Genomic DNA, 17,527 nt, shown 5'->3' with positions numbered 1-17,527 from the left:
AGGTTTGTAGTCGATGTCTATCTAAAGACTGTTGCCATCAAACCAGCTGACAAAAGTGGGGTGGTGGTTGTCTCGAGGACGGATCTTCATATCAAAGAGGCCGAACGCCAACTCTTCGAGTCCACATCCTACCTTCCCCTTGCCCACGACCCCACCACAACCCTTCATTCCCAAATCCAAAACATCATCAATGTCCTCATTGCCTCTGCCTCTGATGATCTCCCCTCCATTGCCTCCACACTCATAAGCCCCCAGCCCTGTATTGTCCAGTTCTACCTGCTCCCCAAGATCTATAGCCCAACTGCCCTGGCCAACCCATCATCTTGACATGTTCCTGTCCCACAGATTCATCTTGTCCTACCTCGAGACTATCCTCTCCCTCTTAGTTCAGGCACTTCCCACCTACATCCGTGACACCAACCACACCCTCCATATCTTCAACAACTTCCAGTTCCCTGGCTCACAGCACTTTCTCTACACTATGGACGTGCAGTGCTTATACACATCCATACCCCACAAGGATGGCCTCCAGGCCCGCCGTTTCTTCCTCTCCAATCGACCCATCGAGTACTCCTCTGCCTCGTCGAACTGATCATCGCCCTCAATAACTTTTCCTTTAACTCCATCCGATTCCTCCACATCGAGGAGGTGGCTAGGGATGGGTCCCAGCTGCGCCTGCCTCTGTCAGCCATATTGAAAAGTCCCTCCGCAGCAGCCACACAGGCACTGTACCCTAACTCTTTCACCGTTGCACCGATGACTGAATCGACGCAATGTCCCGCACCCAGGCTGAACTGGAGCAGTTCAAAGACTTCGCTGACAATTTCCACCCCACCCTCAAATTCACTTGGTCCATCTTGGACACCTCCATCCCCTTTCCTGACCTCACTACTTCCACCTCCAGCGACAGTCTCCAGATGGGCGTGTCCAACAAACCTACAGACTCCCATAACTGCCTGGGCTACACCTCATCCCACCTAGTATCGTGCAAGAGCTCCATCCTATTCTTCCAATTCCTCCGCCTCCACCACATCTACTCGGACGAGGAGACATTCCACCCACGAGCATCCCAGATGTCCACCTACTTTCAACAACAGGCTTTTCCTCCCTCCATCATCCAGACAGCCCTCCTCTCCACCACCTCCATTCCCCGTTCCACCACTCTAAACCACCATCCCCTCCCAATGTAATAAGGAGTCCCCCTTTTCCTCACGTACCCTACCCCACCAGTCTCCACATCCAGCACATCATTCTCAAACACTTGTGCCAACTCCAAATAGACCATTAAGAACATCTTCCCCTCCCCACCCCTCTCAGCCTTCCGCAAGGATTGTTCCCTCCAACAGTCCTTGGTTCACGCCATCCCTGCCACCGAACCCCCAGGTGCCTTGCCCTGCAACCAGAAAAGATGCAAAACCTGCTGGTACACCACCCCCTCACCTCCAGCCAGGACCCCAAACAGTCCTTCCAGGTGAGGCAGAGGGTCACCTGCCTCTCTTCCAACCTAGTTTACTGCATCAGGTGCTCCCGACGTGGTCCTCCCTACATGGGGAGACTGGACGTAAACTTAGAGAATGGCTCACCGAGCATCGCAGCCGGGTCTGCAGCGGCCGACGGGACCTCCCAGTCACTGCTGTTATGACACGGGGTGAACTCTTCCCCCGGCTAATTTAAACATGCAATGCAGAAATGATTTAACCCGTGCTGTAATGTCTTCAAATTCGAGAGTCATAGTTGTAGAGATGTACAGCACAGAAACAGACTCATTCGTCCAACTCATCCATGCCAATCAGATATCCCAGCCTAATCTACTCCCACCTGCCAACACTTGACCCATATCCCTCTAAATGTTTCCTATTCATATACCCATCCAGATGCCTTTTAAATGTTGCAGTTTTACCAGTCTCCACCACTTCCTCTGGCAGCTCATTCCATACATGTACCACCCTCTGCGTGAAAATGTTGCCCCTTAGGTCTCTTTTCTATCTTTCCTCTCTCACCCTAAACCTATGCTCTCTAGTTCTGGACTCTCCACCTCAGGGAAAAAGACTTTGTTTATTCACCCTATCCATGCCCATCATGATTTTTTTTAAACCTCGATGAGATCACCTCTCAGTCTTTGATGCTTCAGGGAACCAACCCCACTCTATTCAGCCTCTCCCTATAGCTCAAATCCTCCAACCCTGGTAACATCCCTGTAAATCTTTTCTGAACCCTTTCAAGTTTCACGACATCTTTCCTATCGGAAGGAGACTAAAACTGGTCTGCAAAAGTGCAATATTCCAAAAGTGGCCTAACCAATGTCCTGTACAGCCACATATCCTCCCAACTCCTGTACTCAATACTCTGACCAATAAAGGAAAGCACCAAACGCCTTCTTCACTATCCTATCTACCTGCGACTCTACTTTCAAGGAACTATGAACCTGCACTCCAAGGTCTCTGTTCAGCAACACTCCCATAGGACCTTACCATTAAGTGTATAAGTCCTGCTAAGATTTGCTTTCCCAAAATGCAGCACCTCACATTTATCTAAATTAAATTCCATTTGCCATTCCTCAGCCCATTGGCCCATCTGATCAAGATCCTGTTGTAATCTGAGGTAACCTTTGCTGTTCACTACACTTCCAAGTTTGGTGTCATCTGCACACTTACTAACTATATATCCAAATCATTTATGTAAATCTCAAAAAGTAGAGGTCCAGCACTGATTCTTGTGGCACTCCACTGGTCACAGGCCTCCAGTCTGAAAAATAACCCTCCAGCACCACCCTTGAGCCGATTCTGTATCCGAATGGCTAGTTCTCCCTGTATTCCATGAGATTTAACCTTGCTAACCAGTGTCCCATGGAGAACCTTGTTGAATGTCTTACTGAAGTCCATATAGATCACGTCCACAGCTCTGCCCTCATCAATCCACTTTATTACTTTTTCAAAAGTAACCTTCACCTTCATAACATTACCCATTTCAATTCCCCCAACCACTCCCTTTCCAACATGACCATCCTTGGCCTCCACCATTGCCAAAACAAACGACAGCGACTATTGGAGAAACAACACCTTATCTTCCACCTGGATACCCCACAGCTTGGAGGACTCAACATTGAATTCTGCAGTTTCAAATAATCTCCCTCCCCTTCCCCGACTCCCTTCACAGCTCCTCCCCTTCTCTGCCACCAACCGGATTCATTCCTCCCATTGACCAACCAGGTCATACTCTTTACCTGTATTCACCTATTTCCAATGCACCACCCTGCCCCCCCACACTCCCCCCGTCCCGAAGAAGGGGTACATCCGAAACATCGACTTCTGCACCTCCTGATGCTGCCTGGCTTGGCTTGCTGTGTTCTTCTAGCCTCCTGCCTGTCTACTTTGGATTCCAGCATCTGCAGTTCTTTTTTGTTTCCTTCCATAAGAATCAGTTTAAAATGTTTGTCTTCTATCAAGCTTTTGGCCATCTGCCTTTGGATATCTTCACATGCTGCAGGGTCAAATTTTGTTTCATCACGCTTATCAAGTGCCCTTAGATGTATGACTGCATTAAAGTCTCGCTATTATTTTATGTTAATTTTGTTCTTGTTTAAGTTAGACCATTTACCTAACAGTATTTATTGCCTTGCTTGGAATTAAGATACTTGTAGCAATATTAATAAATTCTGGGATGTCATCAGAAAAAGTGGCCCACAAATGTTTTTGTGGTTTCATAGCAATGCAGTGCAGTGATTTCACATGCATCACTGTGTCCACTTCATTTTACACCATTGTGACGAAATTTATGCAAAGTTCTTTTAAATAAAGTAAATCATTATTTACTAAATGTATTTTTGTCAATGTTGTTCATAAATATGTTGCTATTTAGCTGACACATTTAGCTGTTCACTTTTTATTTCTAGGACCTGAATTCAACTTATTTTTTTTGAAAGATTTTTGTTTGGGGAGGGCTTGTGGTGTCATTGACCTTGGGACCTTGTAGTAGCATATCAGTTGTTTCTGAGTGTATTTGTTTGCCCAGTTGGAAGTGGAGAGTGACTTGCTGAAAATGCTCTAAGTAGTTTACAAACTGATTCGATTTAAGCATTTCTTCTTATGAATTTACGTTGTGGATTTTTTGCAATTTATGTCACAGTAACAGCCACTTTGCAGCCTGTCTAGAAAATAGTGAAATGCCTCTGACCTTCATTAATATCAGATGATAAATATTGTTGTAAGCAATCTATGTTCATGTATTTATGTATCTCAGAGTTTGAACACTGCTCAGGATGACCATATGAAACAAATATTCAAAACATTTTTGTTGTGTATTTGTTTCCAGTTTCCAGTGTTAACACAGCAACTGCGTGCAGCTCCAAATTGGGATATGTAAGTATGGCATGCTTCAACATAAGAATAGGATGCATCTGTTTCATGCGTCATGATTATTGGTTCTTGGAAGGGATTCTGTAAGTGGCAGATCTGCCTAAAATCATTCACATTTAATTGATTTACAATTTGGATGACCCCTGCTGGTGATGCTAAATATATCTTGTCAGGGTGCTTAACTCAAAAAAAACAAATTGCACCATTGTATTTTGTAAAGTAATGCTACCAGGTTTATGGGCATTACTCTGATAAACAGGGGAACCCCGATTATCCGAATGAGATGGGTGGGCACTATTTTGTTTGGTTAATCGATTATTCGGTTAATCGATTAAGTGCCTTTTTTCTGGGGCTTGGAGTTTTTAAAGTCTGCTCCCCGTTCAGGCAACTGCAGAAGCACATAGCGCGCGAGCCCCCACGCCCACCACCGTCCAACACCACCCTCCCCGCTCCCCATCCCCGAACTATCCAACACTGCACCCCCACCTTCGCCCCCTGCCCTCCCCCCACACCATCTAACCCTGCCCCTCTCCAGGGCAGCTGGACTGGACAGCAACGACAAAACTGCTGCTGTTTCCACCTTTGTGGGATAAGTTTCCAAATAGCACGCGCGCACACACAGCCACAGCCACACACCTTTTTACTGCAATTCTTTGACAGGTTCTACCTCTGCACTGTACAGGACAACGTTGGTCAGATTATCTGGGGTAAGGTGGGGTGGGGGTTTAGGGTACAGCCCTCTGTAGAACTCCAGGGAAAGTGTGGGGAGAGAGGGAGGCAGGAAGTCAGTCATTTGGGGACAGTTCCTATTTAATCACTGTAAACAAAAGATGTGATCACTGTTGGAAATACGTCTTTGATGTCATGTTTCTATCGGGACCTCAAGATCTCCTTCGGATAATCGAGGTTCACTCCGTATTAGATTATTCAAATTTTGGAGAAGTCTCTATAGTGGTGAGGTAATGGGACCAAAACCGAAGTTGCATATTGCTGAGTTGAAAGTAAAGCATGCAACAGAGAAAGGAAGAAGTACAGCAGGTTGAATGCTGGAGAAATTAATGAAAATTCTAGAGGCTGGATTATATCATGTTGGTAAGGCAGAAGGAGTAATGAATATTTAAAATAACCTAATACAACACTTTTAACTTAATTACATCAAGAAAAATAGAGAATGGAGTTAATTATGGTGTATTTCTATAAGGAGAACAGAGACCGTGATGAATAGAAGAAAGAAAGATCTGTGCTTTCACATTATTGTAGTAGTATTAATTTGAAGTAATTTTACTTCTCACTGATTCTGTCAATACAGAATAATTGACTCCAGAGCATGGTCTCATGGTTTGACTTGATACCAAGGTGAAGCATGAGACAAGTGGGAATCACACTGTGCCTTGCTTCAGAGGCGTTTCAGTCCTTGATGGTCAATTTTCAGTTGGTAAATTTAGCATTTGCTTCATGCTAATTTTTGCATATATGTGATAGGAAACTGGTCAGAAGCAATGATGTAGAAAATAGAATTAATGTTGCAGGGTATAGAAAATGCAGTGTGAACAATTTTTCATAAATGATAATGGATTCTCCACAGTGTTGCTAAAGCTAACCTGTAGTATTCCAAATTACTTTTGGAATTGCGAAATGCTGGAAGCTGAAGCTGTTTGTAAATTGTTGTTTATACATAGGGCAGTGGTGAGATATTTATAGCACTTGATAGACAAGGAAATAGTAGGACCATTCATGGATCACAGTGGGAAACAGCTGTAAGTTCCAAAGGAATAAGAGTTATTGAAAATGATCCCATATGTCAAATTTCATGGTAAAATCAAGCGCAATCTTGCCAATCCAGACTTAGAGGCCTGAAGTTTTGCCCCAAGTTAAGATCATTTCAGGCTGGATAAACCTGGCTTGGGAAGAAGTGCAGAGGAAGATCAAATTTTTGTTCTGGGAGAGGGAGGGTGACAATGGAAGGTGTTCCTTGAAGGAGTTTGGACATTGGCTGAGTACAGAGGTGGAATAACAAAGCCAGCCCCAGTGCTCTAGTGCTTTTTTGAAAATATGAAAAGAGGTAATGAAATAGAAAACATCCTCATCCCCTATACATGCCAACTCATTCCGCCACCCATACTCGTTACTCCTCATACTATCTATATTGACTATGCTGCAGTACTCAGCCCCATGGTCATATACCCTCCATGACAGCCAGTGCCCCTATACTGCACCATGTCCTTTTATAAGTCCTATTCCAAGTAGGTCCAACTCATGCTAATGCCTAACCCCTCCATCTTCTTCTCTGACAGCTACCATGACAACTCCCCAATATAAATCCCTATAATGTGGAAGCAGGCCATTCGGCCTGTTGAGTCCATACCGACTCTCCAAAGAGCATCCCACCCAGACCCACCCCCTATAACCTATCCCTGTAACGCTACATTTCCCATGGCCAGTTCACCTAAACTGCACATCTTTGGACAGTGGGAGGAAACGGAGCACCCGGACGAAACCCATGCAGACAAGGGGAGAATATGCAAACTCCACATGGACAGTTGCACGAAGGTGGAATCAAACCCAAGTCTCTAGCGCTGTGAGGCAGTAGTGCTAACCACTGAGCCACTTTGACCTTGGAACCCATGCTGAGATGAAATAAAGTTTCTATGTGTCTGTAAATATATTCACTCTTCAGGAAACGTTCAGATAAAACCTCATTCACTATTTTTAACTTTCTTTAATCCCCTTGAAAAATAAGCATTTGAAATCATAGCCCCACTTTGAAGGGTTTGTATGTACTTGGGAGTTATCAGTCAAGCTATAAACCGTGACAGGCAACAAATTGCAATAATGAAAGATTGCAAAACCAGTAATTTAGAACCAATCCTGTATTGTAATGTTTATAAAATCATGAGAGGCATGGATAGGATGAATAGCCAAAGTCTTTTTCCTAAAGTGGGGAGTCCAAAACAAGAGGGCATAGGTTTAAGGTATGAGGAGAAAGATTTTAAAAGGACCTCAGGAGTAATTTTTTAACACAGAGGGTGATCCATATATGGAATGAGCTACCAGAGGAAGTGGGGGAGGCAGGCACAATTACAACATTGGAAAGGCATCTGGATGGGTATATAAATAGGAATGGTTTAAAGGGATATAGGCCAAATGCTGGCAAATGGGATTAGGTTAGATTGAAAGCTTTAAGGCTCTAAGATCGACCTCATGTTTCTCAACCCTATTTTCCTGCATTCTTCCCAAAACCCTTCATCCCCTTACTAATCAAAAACATATCTATGTTTGTCTCAACTACGTTCAATGATTTGCCTCCACAGCTTTCAGCGGCAATGAGTTCCACAGATTCATCACCTTTTGGCTGAAGAAATTCCTCCTCATCTCAGTTAGAAAGGGTCACCCCATCTCTCTGAGTCTGCGCCCTCTGGTCCTGGTCTCTCCTCCTAGTGGAAATACCTTCTCCACATCCATTCTATCCAAGTTTGATAGTATTCTGTAAAATTCAATGAGATTCTCGCTCATCCTTCTAAAATCCAAAGACTACTGACCCAGAATTCTCAAACACTCTTAATATGACAAGTCCTTCATTCGGGGATCATCCTTGTAAACCTCCTCTGGACCCTTTCCAAGACCAGCACATCGTTCCTTTGATACAGGGCCAAAAGTGCTCACAATATCCTAATACAGTCTGACCAGTGTCTTAAGCAGCCTCAGCAGTACAACTGCTCTTGTATTCTCATCCTCTTGAAATGAATACTAACGTTCTAACAGGAGCGTACCGGATGAACGTGGGAAGGATGCTCCTGATGACTGTGGAGTGCAAAACCAGGTGTCACTGTCTAAGTAACAGGGTAGGACTAAGATGAGGATAAATATCTTCACCCAGCGAGCATGGAGCCTGTGTGGAGGCCTCTGCCATGGAAAGTGGTTGAGGCCAAAACATTGAATGGAAAAGAAGTAAGGTTGAGTTCGGAGGGTTAAAGAGATCAAAAGGTATGGGAAGGGCACTGAGTTGGATGATCAGCCATGATCATATTGAATGGCGGAGCAGCCTTGAAGTGCCGAATGGCCTACTCGTGCTCCTGTTTTCTATGTTTCTATGTTGTATTTACCTTCCTAACTGCCAGCTGAATGTGCATGTTAACCTTAACAGTGTCCTGAATGAGGACTCCCAAGTCCTTTTGTACTTCAGATTTTCAAAGCCTTTTAGCATTTAGAATATAGTCTTCACCTCTTCTTCCAATCAAAGTGCATAACCTCACACTGTTGCACAATCTATGTAGTCTATCAGCCACTTCTTTGCTCACTTTCTTGGTCTGTACAACTCCTTCTGCAGCCACCCCGCTTCTTCAACAGCCCCTGTCTGTCCACCTATTTTTGTCTTATCTGCAAACATAGCAAATATTCCCTCAGTTCCTTCGTCCAGATTAGTTGTGGTCCCAACATGGACCCTTGCAGAACTCCACTAGTCGCTGACTGCCATCATGAAAAGGACACCTTTATCTTGACTCTCTGCCATCAGTCAGCCAATTCTCTATCCATGCCTGGAAAATAAATTTTCCAAAAATGATATCTGCATATGAATGGAGTTACTTACAAAATGACCAAATTAAAGAATAATATAAATACTATTTTATCAGCAATGATTTCTGTAAATGTTAACCTTTTCAAGCAGTTTTTCTTGTAATGTTTCTCACACTTGTCGTGCTTTGCAGGATTCAGAAAATTTCAGTTAGTTATTTTCCCATATTATTTGAAGTTCATAAGTTGACACAACAATCAATGCACCAATAACAAATATTAGTGTACCAAGAACAAAGTTCAGAAGTAGACAACTCTTTAATTAACATAAGAAAAGCAACTACCATATTAGCTAAATTTATAATTTGACCCTTTGCAAAGGTTGAAGAACAAAGCTAGGTGGAGGGACAGGTAGTATTGAGGGGGTGGGGAGGCTGCAGAAGGATTTAGACAGGTTAGGAACGTGGGCAAAGAAGACAGTGCGAGGTTATGCCCTTTGGTAGGAGGAAGAGAGGCATGGACTATTTTCTAAATGGGAAGAAAATTCTGAAATCTGAAGGGTAAAGAGACCTGGAAGTCTTAGTCCATGATTCTCTAAAGTTTAACTTGCAGGTTGAATCGGTAGTTAGGAAGGCGAATACAAAGTTGACATTTATTTTGAGAGTACTAGAATATAAAAGAAGGCATATAGTTCTGAAGCTTTATAAGGCTGAGATCAGATCACATTTAGAATATAGTGAGCAATGCTTGGCCCCATATCTCAGGGAGGATATATTGGCCCTGGAACGGTTCCAGAGGAGGTTCAAGAGAATGATCCCAGCAATGAAAGGCTTAACAAATGAGGAACATTTGAGGACTCTGGGTCTATACTCAGTGGAGTTTAGAAGGATGAGGGAGGAATCTAATTGAAACTTGCAGATAACTGAAAGGCCTCGATAGAATGGACCTTGTGAAAATGTCTCCATTGGTAGGAGAGACTAGGACCCGAGTGCAAAGCTTTAGAGTAAAGCGAAGACCCTGAAGAACGGAGATGAGGAGAAACTTCTTCAGCCAGAGAGTGGTGAACCTTTGGAATTCATTACCACAGAAAGCTGTGGAGGCCAAGTTATTGAGTATATTTAAGAAGAGGTAGAGAGGTTCTTGATTGTTAAGGGAATCAAAGGTTACCAGGAGAAGGTGGGAGAATGAGGTTGAGAAACTTACCAGGCATGATTGAATGGCTGAGCAGACTTGATGGGCTGAATGGCCTAACTTCTGCTCCCATGTCTTATGTTTTAATTCTGGTTATTGTTTATGAATTTTCCGTTTCAAAAAAACTTCCGCTCTAAGTATCTGCATGCGATGGTTTTGCATTCTAGAGGATGTGTTTGAATAATAATCGAAATGAACATTGTCAGTAAGTCATGAATAATTTTCTTTCAGCAGAGTTGCAAACTTTTTGAGTTAGTTGAAATAATAGAGGAAAAAAGAAACGATGATTAACTGAGTCTGTTATGGACCAGTAAGTCAGGAAAGATTACATGTGCTGCTAGTTATTCTCAGATCTAGGAAATGTGTTAATGAAATTGTGATGGGGATTTCATTTTGCATTTCAAACAGAATTAGTAACTTGTCTATTTCTACAAGTTATTGCAGAATTCCAAGTAAATCAGATGGTCACGAAACCTACAAGTAGAGTAGCTGCATCATCATTTAGTGAAGAAATGGTAAACATGAGAAGCTATTGGTAGTTGAGGGGAGCTGAAAATTTGTTCTACAATGGCAAAAGCGAGGAACAAAACCAAATGTGAAGTTTGAAGGTGATGGGGCTTGTAAAGTGTGGTACGTAGCCCATTACACTCCGTCTCCCGTTTTATGCACCTGGGGGTGGTGGAGAGCCTGATCCTGCCCCCAAGCACCATAACGCCGTTCACTTACCTCCTGGGGTGAGTGGATGTCAATATTTTTTAATGTATTTGAATGATGGGAGAGAGGAACAGTTAAAAAGTACTCAATGATAGCAAATTTTCAGGAATAGGGAACATGTGAAGTGACTTCAGGGAGTTATGAATCAAGAATGTTGGATAATGTGGGAAAATGTAAAACTGAAGAAGAAAATATCAACTAGGAGAAAGTGAAGACTGCAGATGCTGGAGATCAGAGCTTAAAAATGTGTTGCTGGAAAAGCGCAGCAGGTCAGGCAGCATCAAAGGAGCAGGAGAATCGACGTTTCGGGCATAAGCCCTTCTTCAGGATTCCTGAAGAAGGGCTTATGCCTGAAACGTTGATTCTCCTGCTCCTTTGATGCTGCCTGACCTGCGCTTTTCCAGCAACACATTTTTAAGCTCTCAAGAAGAAAATATGTCAGAGAACAGCATAAGAGAGTAAATTTTACACAGTAAATGTCACAAGATTTTAACAGAAGGATTTTAATAGAATACACCCTTCAACATCTAATTGGGATTGTATTATAGATCCTCGAATAGTCAGAGGGAAATTGAGAAACAAACTTGTAAGAATAATAGGGTGGTTATGGTAGAGGATTTTAACTTTCCAAACATAGATTGGGACTGCCATAGTGTTAAGGGTTTAGATGGAGAGGAATTTGTTAAGTGTGGACAAGAAAATTTTCTGATTCAGTATGTGGGTGTACCTACTAGAGAAGGTGCAAAACTTGACCTACTCTTGGGAAATAAGGCAGGGCAGGTGACTGAGGTGTCAGTGGGGGAGCACTTTGGGGCCAGCAACCATAATTCCATTAGATTTAAAATCGTGATGGAAAAGGATAGACCAGGTCTAAAAGTTGAAGTTCTAAATTGGAGAAAGGCTAATTTTAATGGTATTAGGCAAGAGCTTTCAAAAGCTGATTGGGGGCAGATGTTCACAGGTAAAGGGATGGCTGGAAAATGGGAAACCTTCAGGAATGAGATAACGAGAATCCAGAGAAAGTATATTCCTGTTATGGTAAAACGAAAGGCTGATAGGTATAGGGAATGCTGGATGTCGAAAGAAATTGAGGTTTTGGTAAAGAAAAAGAAGGAAGCATATGTAAAGTATAGACAGGATAGATCGAGTGAATCCTTAGAGTATAAAGGCAGTACGAGTATACCTAAGAGGGAAATCAGGAGGGCAAAAAGGGGACATGGGATAGCTTGACAAATAGAATTAGGAGAATCCAAAGGATTTTTACAAATACATTAATGGCAAAAGGATAGCTATGGAGAGAATAGGGCCCCTCAAAGATCAGCAAGGCGGCCTTCGTATGGAGCCGCACAAAATGGGGAAGATACTAAACGAGTATTTTGCATCAGTATTTACTGTGGAAAAGGATATGGAAGATGTAGACTGTAGGGAAATAGATGATGACACCTTGCAAAATGTCCATATTACAGAAGAGGAAGTGTTGGATGTCTTGAAACTCATACAGGTGGATAAATCCTAAGGACCTGATTAGGTGTACCCTAGAACTCTCTGGGAAGCTAGAGAAGTGATTGCTGGGTCTCTTGCTGAGATATTTGTATCATTGATAGTCATAGGTGAGGTGCCGGAAGACTGGAGATTGGCAAACGTGGTGCCACTGTTTAAGAAGGGTTGTAAGGAAAAGCCAGGGAACTAAAGACCAGTGAGTCTGACGTTGGTGGTGGGCAGGTTGTTGGAGGGAATCCTGAGGGACAGGATGTACATGTATTTGGAAAGGCAAGAACTGAATAGGGATAGTCAACATGGCTTTGTGCGTGGGAAATCACATCTCACAAACTTGATTGAGATTTTTGAAGAAGTAAGAAAGATGATTGATGAGGGCAGAGCAGTAGATGTGATCTATGTGGACTTCAGTAAGACATTCGACAAGGTTCCCCATGGGAGACTGGTTAGCAAAGCTTAGATCTCACTGAATAAAGCGAGAACTAGCCATTTAGATACATAACTGACTCAAAAGTAGAAGACAGAGGGTGGTGTTTTTCAGACTGGAGGCCTGTGACTAGTGGAGTGCCACAAGGATCGGTGCTGGGTCCACTACTTTTTGTCATTTATATAAATGATTTGGATGCGAGCATAAGAGGTACAGTTAGTAAATTTGCACATGACACCAAAATTGGAGGTGTAGTTGGCAGCAAAGAAGGTTACTTCTGATTACAACAGGATCTTGACCAGATGGGTCCAGTGGGCTGAGAAGTGGCAGATGGAGTTTAATTCAGATAAATGTGAGGTGCTGCAGTTTGGAACGCAAGTCTTAGCAGGTCTTGTACACTTATTGGTAAGGTCCTAAGGAGTGTTGCTGAACAAAGAGACCTTGGAGTGCAGGTTCATAGCTCCTTGAAAATGGAGTCGCAGGTAGATAGGATAGTGAAGAAGGCGTTTGGTATGCTTTCCTTTATTGGTCAGAATATTGAGTACAGGAGTTGGGAGGTCATTTTGCGGTTGTACAGGACATTGGTTAGGCCACTGTTGGAATATTGCATGCAGTTCTGGTCTCCTTCCTATCGGAAAGATGTTGTGAAACTTGAAAGGGTTCAGAAAAGATTTACAAGGATGTTGCCAGGGTTGGAGGATTTGAGCTATAGGGAGAGGCTGAACAGGCTGGGGCTGTTTTCTCTGGAGCATCTGAGGTTGAGGGGTGACCTTATAGAGGTTTACAAAATCATGATGGGCATGGATAAGATAAAAAGACAAAATTTTTTCCCTGGGGTCAGGGAGTCCAGAACTAGAGGCCATAGGTCTAGGGTGAGAGGGGAAAGATATAAAAGAGACCTAAAGATCAACGTTTTCACGCAGAGCGTGATACGTGTGTGGAATGAGCTGCTAGAGGAAGTGGTGGAGGCTGGTACAATTGCAACATTTAAGAGGCATTTGGATGGGTATATGAATAGGAAGGGTTTGGAGGGATATGGGCCGGGTGTTGGCAGGTGGGACTAGATTGGGTTGGGAATATCTGGTCGGCATGGACGGGTTGGACGGAAGGGTCTGTTTTCATGCTATACATCTATGACTCTAACTGTTAATGACAAGGGTCAAAAGAATCTTGCGGCGTACAGTTTGTACAAAGTACATTGGCCTGACTCAACTTTTGTAGGAAAGATATCTAGGCTTTGAAGAATGACGGGCAACAAACATTTAGAAATGGGAACTGACAGTAGTGCTTTGAGAAAATACTATGGATGCATCCATGTCTTATCCAGTTGAATAAAGGAATATTCGATGTAATCTTTCTGAGGAACTCCAAATCTGCAAAGAAGTAGAACATTTTTGACCTAGATTTTCCCAGAGTTGAAAGGAGTTTGGAGCTATTTGCAAATGAAAGGAGTCATTCAAATTAGTCACTTTCCATTGAGGTGATGCTGCTGGTAGGAGTTTGAGATTATTTTTAATATGAGTGCTAAGTTACTATTTCTGGTGCACCCCTCACTTATAGAGATGTCCAGAGCACTTCGCATGGTTGTGGACACTGAGTATGAGGAAGAAAGAGAAGACAGACATTTAAAGATTTGTCAGAAGCAAAATTGTAGAGAATGGACGTCAGGAGGCTTTTGAAACCTGAGTAAAATGACAAGGTGGAAGTGCTGAGGAAAATGAGTTAATTTTTGTTTAAGGAGCTTTTTTAAAAATCTCCACGTGGCAGTGGCCAGATAATTTAATTATTCTGAAGAGTTTCAGGTCAAACCTTATAAATTTCTCAACCGAATAATATCAAAATTGGAGTAACCCAGCATTCAGTTAAATTGTAGACATGTAAAATTTATCAGCCACAAGATGGCAGTAATAATTTGCAGTTGAAAGGTCTATGACTTTAGTCAATTTTTTCTGCATTATGTATAGTTTGACAATGTCATGTCTGACTCAGGACAGTGTAAACATAAAGACTTTTTGAGACTTGCAGGACTATGTTTTGTGACTACTGTCATGAGTCTACAACTCCAGGAATATTTTCTTAACTTGTATTCCATTTTGGATCTCGCAACTTAACAAGGAAAGTTGGCCTGAATATCTGCAAAGATAATTCCAGGATTAGTATGCTGAAAGCTGCATAAAAATTAAAATGGATACCAAAAAGATCAGCATGAAATCTTCCTCTCAGTCATTAGCATGGCTGAAGATTCATGGTCCAAAATTAGTTTGTGTAGTTATAAGGTATTCTTCAAAAAATGAACTTGTTTAGTTTATGTCATGACTTTTCTGTGTAAATTAAATGCATGAACAATGCAAGTAAATCAAAATTGTTTGAGGTGTTGTTATTGTCCAGTTGAAAATAAGAAATCAAAATGATATAAGTAGATGTATCAGAACAATGGCAATATTGCTGGTATGACTTCATTCTGAATTCAGTAAATTAACATCCGTTCTCTTCCTTTCAGTCGTGCCAAAATGATTCGTCTGATTGGCTTACTGGCATGTCACACAACTGAACTGAAGGATGATGTACCAATCGCAGAAGTAAGAGAGTTTATTTTCAATGCAGGATGGTGCAAGTGTACATCAATTCCTAATTAATAGAACTCAATTTCATATCTCAGGCCTTAGCAAGACACACTTTTTAATTGGGAGTAGGTGATTGGACTGATTGCAACTTTCCAGCTTTATAAATTAGCAATCCTCAACTTGTTTTACATTGTTCTTCACATGTCCCTGCAGATCTAGGAGTGTAGTTTAGGAGAAAAATTGTGCTTCTATATAAGCATCATCAAGCAACTATGCATCTACCTGTGACAGCATACTTCTTGCGCAAGTTTAGACCTATTGATCTCATTTTTATGTCCACAAAGATAATCATCTAGCTTGTTTTAAACAGAAAACATAATTCAAGTTAAACAATTTGGATAACAGCATTTGCAAAGCAGAAATGTAGAATTCAGAACTATTGAGGGATATGTATTATCTGGACTAGAGAGAATATTGAGGCAGACTGAGTTGACGGATGGTAATTTCCTGCTGTAAAAGGCCAAATACATTGTAAGTAATACCTTAAAATAAATAATGTTTCTGGTGACATTTATGCTTCATTTATCAAATGTATGCAATGTGATTATTCACAGCATTGACATTTCAGTTTGCCAAGAGCTCGATTCTTTTAAGAAGCTTTCATTTATTTAACCCAAAAGCTAATGTTTCTCAACTGGTAATTTAATATTTTGCAGTTCCACAGGCTGTCATATGAAATGGCTCTTTCACTGAGTATGGATGACAGTAATATATGCATATCTGTAACATCCTCAGTTGTTAACACAGCAGCCTGTAATTTCTTGGAATGTTTTGATGTAATTACGGTGCAAAAGTGAATTAGTTTCATTTTTCTTCTGCCGAAATCTGCACATAACTGATTAATGCAGTTTATTGCCAAAGCATCGCTGTGCACAAATCTTCTCAATTGATTGCCCACTGTTACAGTTATGTCTGTCGAAGCCCCTACTGTTTATTTACATAGATCAGCCTCCATGCAAAAGATTACCTTGGGGAGTTACCTGCATTTACAACAATAATACTTTGTTTGCATTTCAGCCTCAAAATTATAAGTGCAACAAGACCAAGAGTCACATAATATTGGCATAACTGGAGGAGAAACTAATATTCCACAAATGGGAAATCTCAGATTTTTTGGGGGAAGATGTACATTTATCTTTCTGTTTTGCAAATGATTAAGCATAAAAGCTTTTTCTGAAATAATTAATTCTAAAACTGAAATAATTTGAACTATCATCCCAAAATTGTTACATTTGACCTAGAAATTTAAACACTTTTACACATAAGTTTAGAGTGCACCCTAAACTTATTTAAATGAACAGTCAATGTGATCACAATTTAGAGGATCCTAAGCATGCTTTATAAATCAATACCTGTGTAAATTTGTAACATTTGAAGAGGTTTGGCCATAATGTTTAATTTCTCACTTATGCTTCCTAACTAACTGAAGAGAAACTGCAGAGTTCTTCAAATAGTTTGTTTTGTTAAATGTAATTTTTTTGAAATAGAGACTGATGTATTGAACGTATAAATCAACAGAGTCAAATACTGAGTCCTATTCAGCAATTATAAAAGTATGTGGATAAACCATGTGATACAGTGGAAGTTGTTGTATGAATCTGTTTTCAAAAAATGGTTGCACTTAGCAGAGATTCATGATTATTTAGATAAATGTATGCAGAAGTAAAAATGCTACTATTCGTGCATGTAATTTTGGTAAACTTTAATAATATGAGACTAAACAGCCCCAAATTTTTCAGTACACTAATTGGTCTAACTTTCACTCCCTCTTCTGTGGAGGTGTAAGCTTGTGAATTTCAGACCAGTGTGTATCCATTTAGGGTCATCCACATTAAGAATCTTGTATCAATGTAAGTTATTATTGTGCTCATCTTGGACTGTAAGCTGATGGTGATGTCAAAGTTTACAGTTTGCAGCAGTTGACCACTAATTTTGGTTCTCATCTTTGTATGTTCAGTCTTAACTTGGCAACACTTGAGCAGTGAAATTCCTCTGTGCCTTTGATCTTAACAACATATTAAGATGATTATCAAGCAGTGCTCCTCATAAAATATTTGCATATTCACAACAGAATTAGTGTTGGCATAGAGGGAAAGCCTTTGCTTGATGAAGTGTATAATCCTCGTATACAATCTCAATAATTTTGTAACAAACTGAGGACTAAAATACTCCTGACTGAAAATTATTCTAATGCAAGTAGTGTGGTT

General features: G+C 41.4%; 1 protein-coding gene across 5 annotated transcripts in view; it reads left to right on the top strand.

The window, feature by feature from the left end:
- Nucleotides 1-17,527, top strand: part of ulk4 (unc-51 like kinase 4) — a 495,283-nt gene that overhangs the window by 74,805 nt on the left and 402,951 nt on the right. For all 5 annotated transcript variants that reach the window (XM_072560398.1, XM_072560394.1, XM_072560397.1 and 2 more), the window contains 2 exons: nt 4,312-4,358; nt 15,197-15,275. In XM_072560398.1, the coding sequence (XP_072416499.1) occupies nt 4,312-4,358; nt 15,197-15,275 (126 nt within the window). The remainder of the gene's footprint in view (nt 1-4,311; nt 4,359-15,196; nt 15,276-17,527) is intronic.

The sequence above is a fragment of the Chiloscyllium punctatum genome, chromosome 41, assembly GCF_047496795.1.
Source record: "Chiloscyllium punctatum isolate Juve2018m chromosome 41, sChiPun1.3, whole genome shotgun sequence".
Lineage (NCBI taxonomy): Eukaryota > Metazoa > Chordata > Chondrichthyes > Orectolobiformes > Hemiscylliidae > Chiloscyllium > Chiloscyllium punctatum.
Note: the sequence above shows the minus strand (reverse complement) of the source record. Positions and strands in the feature narration are given on the sequence as shown.